The sequence below is a fragment of the Malania oleifera genome, chromosome 5, assembly GCF_029873635.1.
Source record: "Malania oleifera isolate guangnan ecotype guangnan chromosome 5, ASM2987363v1, whole genome shotgun sequence".
Classification (NCBI taxonomy): Eukaryota; Viridiplantae; Streptophyta; class Magnoliopsida; order Santalales; family Ximeniaceae; genus Malania; species Malania oleifera.
The window spans coordinates 88,683,209-88,690,753 of NC_080421.1; the positions used below are offsets into that span (position 1 = coordinate 88,683,209).

General features: G+C 34.1%; 1 protein-coding gene across 1 annotated transcript; it reads right to left on the reverse strand.

Moving 5' to 3' along the window:
* Positions 1 to 325: 325 nt before the first annotated feature.
* Positions 326 to 6,535, reverse strand: LOC131155395 (uncharacterized). Its single transcript, XM_058108482.1, has 6 exons — positions 6,319 to 6,535; positions 6,002 to 6,226; positions 2,011 to 2,319; positions 1,494 to 1,655; positions 800 to 883; positions 326 to 719 (listed from the first exon to the last, which is right to left on the reverse strand). Exons 1-6 carry the CDS (start codon positions 6,346 to 6,348, stop codon positions 612 to 614), a joined length of 918 nt encoding a protein of 305 aa, XP_057964465.1. The 5' UTR covers positions 6,349 to 6,535; the 3' UTR covers positions 326 to 611.
* Positions 6,536 to 7,545: the final 1,010 nt, after the last annotated feature.

Genomic DNA, 7,545 nt, shown 5'->3' on the forward strand with positions numbered 1-7,545 from the left:
TTTTAGTGATCATTTATTTTATTATTTTGAATGGTTTATAGTCAAATTAATTTGTTTCGTTTAATTTTATTGTCTTTTATTTTATTGTTTTGAATGATGCATTGTTGATTTAATTTGTTCTTTTAATTTTATTGTCTTTTATTTTATTGTTGCAATAATTCATTGGTGATTTAATTTGTTCCAAAAATTTTGGATTGCAAACATGATTGGCTAAGTTTAATTTGTTAATGATATGTGTTTGTTTTTAGCTTGTTGGGTTTATTGTCATTTAAATGTGCATTTGAAAGCATGAATTTCAAACCTTCGATTTGAATTTGGATAAAACTGGACAAATCTTAATATAATTTTATATTTCATCTTATTTAAATTCAATACAAATCCAAACCCAAAATCTTTCCAAACATACGATTCGACTTCCAGATTTCATATGTTACAAGAATCTAATGTTCTTCACACCATGTTCAAACTTTAAGGAGTTGCAGGCTTGCATGCAAGGAATCCATGAGCTTTACGAATTGAAGAGAGTAAATTTAAATCCAGGGTCTTTTAAAAACTGGACGAGTGTTAACCTCAGTTTATCAATTCAGGCATGATGCTGAGGAACTCCAAATTCATACTAAAACGGAACCTTTCATCACAGCAACAGCCTTCCCTCGAAGCAGGACTCTCTGGTTCTTCTTGTCAAAATTCAGGTACAATATTCCACTTCTGGGTGATGCCTGAACCAACCAAACAGCATAATTACTATGATGAACATGATGATGATAATGCTGAGAGTGATTGAGAGAAAAAAAATTACCGCATATGCAATGAAATTACACTTTCCCAGCTTTTTGCACCAATAGGTTGCTAAGGCACAATGTGCACTTCCACAAACAGGATCCTGAAGAAGAAAAGCCCAAACAAGTATCGTGAAAGTGCATTCACAACCTCCATTACAAATTTTAACATCTATTGTCCATAGCTCTTTCCACTTCAGTTCCAAGTTCTATCCTAAACGATTTGTAAGTTAGCCACAAAGAATCTTAGAAGAAAGATTTTGGGCTTTGCTACAGAATACAGCTCTTTAAAACTGCTCAGATCTCATTTTACAGTTGTCAACTCCACTTCAGAGATGTAAGAAATGGCAATCATAACAGTTGTGTTGACGTTGCAAAACAGCTCATATGGTTATTCAAAACTTCAAATTTAGCATAAACCATTTCAGTTCATGGGCTTCGTCTCATACACATAAAGTTTCAAAAAATAATCCATATAACTGCTGTCTGAAAGTCCCTGGATACCTTGTTGCTGGACATGTACCTCATGAGAAGATGCCATTTACAGTAATAGAAATACGTTCCAATTGCCATGATAGAAATGAAAATGAAACGAAAAGCATTAAAAGAGGGGGGGGGGGGGGGGGGGGGGGTTGGGGGGGACACAATGAATTCAGGATGCGATCTCCTTCCAAAGACATTTCAAATAATTGAGATCAAATGTCAATATATTACCTCCCTGACGCCATATTTCGGACAGAAAAAGCGACTGAAAAAATCAAATCCGGAGTCCGGGGGCGCAAAGCCTGTTATAATCAACCCCCTTCCTGGGCATCTTTCAATGTCATCAAACTGTGGCTGAAAATCCACAACTGCTTTCCCTGATGAGAGCTCAACCTGGAAGAAACAACTAGCTTCATTTCTCTCTAAGTTAAGACTGGAATCCAAAAATCAAGCAAATAGGCTGCATTGCTCAGCCAAAAAAAAAAAAAGGCAAATGGGCTCTATGCCTCCAAAGATTCACATAATTCAGCATTGTTGATGAACTGTTCACATATAATATTTCTTAATGTGATATAAAAATTGAATGACTCCCCTCATTCATTTTTCACATCACAAATATAACCCCTTTTCCAATTAGTAGACGATCAGATAACCAAAACATAGAGATTATTTTCTAAAAATTGTGATGGATGCATCAGAAAATAAAAAGGAGTGGGGGTGGAAATAGCAAATTTAGGTAGAGAAATACAAGGAGATCATCTGCGGTTGTCTTCTTTATATCAATCACGGAAGCACCATTCAAGGCTTTATAAACTGATAAAACCTCAGCAGAATCATACTCAATGATAGGGACGACAGGGAAGTCCAATTGGATTGAGAAATGCTCTTGTTTTTCACCATTCTGGCAGTTCGAGGCATCACACTTCCTGATTTCTAGAACCCTTTTCGCAGAGAGAACTCCAGATAATGTCAAGAACTCAATTTTGTTGGAATTAACCAAACCAGATGTGAAAATAGTGTACGCAGCTGCTAATGTTCCATGACCACAAAGGTTAACCTGCAACACAAAATGGATATTTTCATCTCCATGAAAATGGCTCCTTTCCTCTTGCATGTTAGAATCATTTTTTTCCTTGCCTTTAGAAATGTTTATTTGGCTTTAGAATTACTTTTCTTATTCTATTTTTACTTACAAAACCGAAACGAGAATTTCCAAAGTGCTTTCAAATGCTAAGATTAATAAAACTCATGTTTCCACAAGCATCGAAAATGACAACAAAAATACCAAGCCTTAGTCCCACTAGGTGGGATCGGCTATATGAATCATCTTCCGCCAATTTACGCGATCATGGACCATTTCTTTTGATAGATTCAAGAATATTAAATTCTTACTCACTATCTCCTCTCAAGTTATTTTAGGTTTACTCCTACCCCTTCTATTGCCCCCCACAATAACTAAATCACTCTTCCTCACAGGTACACTATGTGGCCTGCGTTGCAAGTGTCCATACCATCTGAGTCATCCCTCCCTTATCTTATCTTCTATATGAGCTACACCTAACTTATCACGAATATTTTCATTCTTTAATTTATCTTTCAATGTTATACCATTCATCCATCTAAGCATTCTCATCTCGGCAACTTTTACTTTTTGGATATTATGTTTCTTCGTCACCAAACATTTCGATTCATATAGCATAACTGGTCTAATAGCTGTCCTATAAAACTTTCCTTTCAATTTTAAGGGTATTCTACGATCGCAGAGCACACTTGAAGCACTTCTTCATTTTACCCAACCTGCTTTAACTCTCTGCATTACATCATCTTCAATTCCTCCTTCAGGGTGCATAATAGATCCAAGGTATCAAAATCTACAAGTGCTATTTATTTCTTCATCATCAAGTTTAACTTTGTCTCTAATATTTCTCCTATCATTACTAAAATTACATTTCACATATTCTGTCTTATTTCTACTCATCCTAAAGCCTCTGGATTCCAAAACTTCTCTCCATAATTCTAACTCAGCCTCTACTCCGTCTCTAATTTCGTCAATTAATACAATATCATCTGCAAACAATATATACCATGGAACCTCTTTTTGAATACTCTTAGTCAATTGGTCCATCACTAAAGCAAAAAGATAAGGACTCAAAGTCGATCCTTGATGTACACCTATAGTGATTGGAAATTCTCTAATTTCTCCATCTATAGTCATTACACTAATCATTACTCCATCGTGCATATCCTTAATGACATTGGTATACCTACTACATACACCCTTTTTTTCTAAAACCCACCATAGAACTTCCCTAGGTATCCTATCATATGTTTTCTCAAGATCAATAAATATCATATGCAAGTCTCTCTTCTTTTCCCTAAACTTTTCCATTAATCTTCTTAAAAGATAAATAGCTTCTGTGGTAGATCTCCCAGGCATAAAACCAAATTGATTTTCTAAGACATTCGTTTCTAATCTTAATCTTTGTTCAACTACCTTTTCTCATAGTTTCATCGTATGACTCATAAGTTTAATTCCACGATAGTTATTACAATTTTGAACATCTCCTTTATTTTTGTATATAAGTATTAAAGTATTTTTCCTCCATTCATCTGGCATTTTTTTAGTTTTTACAATTGTATTAAATAAATTAGTTAACCATAAAATTCCGTTATCACCTAAGCATTTTAAAACTTCAAATGGGATGTTATCTGGTCCCATAACTTTCCCGTTTCTCATCTTTTTTAATACAAACTTAACTTCGTTAATTCTAATTTTGCGAATAAATCTCATATTTTTAGTTTTTTCCTCATTTGAAAACTCTAAATTTAAGTCTTCTAATTGGTTTTCATTAAACAACTTACTAAAGTAACTTCGTCATCTTTCTTTAATGTCTTCGTCCTTAACCAAGACAATATCATTCTCACTTTTTATACATTTTATATTTCCTAAGTCCTTACTCTTCCTTTCTCTAACTTTAGTAAGTTTAAATATATCTTTTTCCCCTTCTTTTGTACCTATTCTATCATACAAACTATTAAATGATCTATATTTAACTTCACTAACAACCTTTTTTTACATTTTTTCTTACTTCCTTATATTTTTCAAAGTTATCTATGTTTCTACATTTTTGTCACGCTTTATACCAAATTCTTTTTGTCTTTATGATTTTTTGTACATCTTTATCTCATCACCAACTCTCTTTGCTATTCGAGAATCTTCTCCTTGATTCACCTAAAATCTCTTTTACTATCTTTTTAATAGAGTTAGCTAATCTATTCCAAAAAGTATTTGAATCTATCCCATCCTCTATGGTCCAATCTCCATCTTTGATCATTTTATCTTTAAATTTTATTATATTTTCTCCTTTTAGTTTACACCATCTAGCTCCCTTAAACTGGTTTAATTTATCCTTCTTTTTCCATTTTTTAATACATATATCTAACACTAAGACTCTATGTTGTGTGACTAGACTTTCACCTGAATGACTTTACAATCCTTGCATGATAAACGATCTACCCCTCTAATAAATAAATAAATAAAATCTATTTGACTTCTATTTTGTCCACTTTTACAGGTTATTAAGTGTTTTTCTCTCTTCTTAAAGCAAGTATTCATTATATTAAAATCATATGACATAACGAAATCTAAGATCATCTCCCTAGACTCATTTTTGTCTCCATATGCATATCTTCTATGTACCCTCTCATAATTTTTATTATCTCTTCCAACGTGTCCATTCAGATCTCCTCCTATAAATATTTTCTCAGTCCCTAGTATGTCTTGTACAATACCATCCATATTTTTCCAAAATTGTCTCTTAAGATTTTCTACTAAGCCGACTTGAGGAGCATAAGCACTAATGATATTTATTATCCCTTGTCCTAATACCATCTTGATTTTTATAATTCTATCCCCTACTCTAGTTACACCAAAACGCTATCTTTTAAGTTTTTGTCTATAATAAAGCTTACTCCATTCTTATGTTTTTCTTTTCCAATCTACCAAAGTTTAAATCTTGATTTATCAATTTATCTAACTTTCTCCCCCACCCACTTAGTTTCTTCAAAGAAAATTATATTAATTCTTCTTCTGATCATTGTATCCACAATTTCCATGTTTTTACCCGTAAGTGTCCCTATATTCCAAGTTGCTAATCTAATCCTAGTTTCTTGAACTAACGTTTTTATCTATCCACGTCTAGAATGATGCAGGAACCCTCGCATATTTGACATCATACCCAAGGGCCAACATGGCGCGTCGCTTCGGGGCAACGACCTAGCCCACCCTCCTACACTTTTCGCTACACCTGGGTGGTTCAAATGCAACGTGTCACTCGTAGGTGACGCTCCAGCACACAAGCATAGAAAATACTTCAAGAAAATCTAAAAAACGAGACTAATCCACAAAAAAAAAAAAAAATCAGAAGCAAATCCATGGTGCCTATTAATCGCAGAATGTTTTTACAAAAATAAAATTAAAAAAAATTAAACCATCAGCTCGCGTGGCGGAAGGGAATTTGAGCATTGCAGTTGTAATTGAAACCAAAATAATTTTGTGCTCCCTTGCCGACAAATGGAAGAAAAGAAGGGGGAGAGAAATTTTTTAAGCTTATTCTGTATATTTTGAGCCCCATCATTCTCAAATAAATTGAAATTTCTTTTTCTTTTTTATACTTTTTTCACAGATCATAAAAGGAAAATCTTTTTCTTTAGCAATCTTTCAGCAGAAAGAAACTAACCTCAGTAACAGGTGTGAACCATCTGAGACGGAACCTAGGGTTTAGAATACAATCGGGCGAGTCACCAGTCTGCGACTCAGAATCAGTGATCCGAGTCAAGTAGCAAGTTTCGGAAACGTTGAACTCGCGCGCCACTGCTAGCAGCCAATCATCACCTCTCTCTTCTTCCAAGAAACAAATCGCCGCTGGGTTCCCCTGGAACGCCGAGTCTGTGAACGCATCAACCTGTTCCACGACTCAGTCGAATTCACATGGCGATTCAATTCAACTTTGAGAGAGAGAGAGAGAGAGAGAGAGAGAGAGAGAGAGAGTAGTACCACGGTGTACTCAACAGGGTTCATCGGCATCCTTGAGAGAGAGAGGGAGAGAGAGAGAGAGAGAGAGAGAGAGAGAGAGAGCTGGCACGTACAAACCCTGCGATAATTCGACGCCGTCGCCTTCTATCACGCGGTGCGATGAATGGATAAATATGAGTCGGGTCATTAGTCCTCCAAGGGTAAAAAGGGAAAATAATAAAATTAGCCTAATGATTTGCAATTTAGATGTTTATGGAACATAATATTTTGGATGTTATAAAAAAAAGTATGGTGCCTATCGATCAATCATGACTGACCTCTCCATCATTCCACATCTCTCTCATCAATTACCATACACTTACCACCATTACGATAATAAATCCAAACCATCACTGACTGCTCCTCGACTATATAAAGATGAGCTACGAAGAAGAAATGAGATAGCGCAGACGCAGAGAAGAATGCATGCACAAGATAAATAGAAGTGAGCAAAGAGCAGAGCAAAAACTAAGAAAAGAAAAAAAGAAGATAAAAGAGTGAGATATTTTATAAGGTAAGATAGTGGCAAATTTATACAAACTCAAATACATATTGTAATTCCTCTTAATATAGTGGATTACTGATATCATCTGCCCGTAGAGTAGGTATAAATCGAACCACGTAAATCCGCTCTCACTATTTTATTTTTATTTTTTTTTTGCTTGTCTTCATTACTTTCTAATTATCCACGTTTATTTATTCATGTATTATTTTATAACACGTTATCAACACGATATTCTACCAAACTGATATATTTATATATATACCATCTTAATAGATAGTTTTATTTTTGTTTATTAATACCGCCTCAATGACTGGTTTTATTTCTATACTGTCTATATATATATATATATTACCAATCTTCATAAGAGATGGTAAAATAGTCATCATGAAGAGGTTATATATTTAATCTCCCGAAGAGATAAGTCTCCTGAAGAGACAATATATTTAATCTCCATAAGAGATAATAATTGTTTACCTCTTATTGAGGGCATATTTTTAATCTTCCAAAAAAATATTTATATTACTATTTTTGTATTATTTCAGTTAGTATGTTTCGCTTTTCTAAATCATTTTATTATTGTTAATTTATTCAGATGTCGAGCCTAAGCAAAGTTCAGTTTGTTTCCCTTAACATCAAAGGCAACTACTATCTCTCATAGATTCTTGATGTAGAAATCCATTTGAATACAATGAACTTAGTAAATA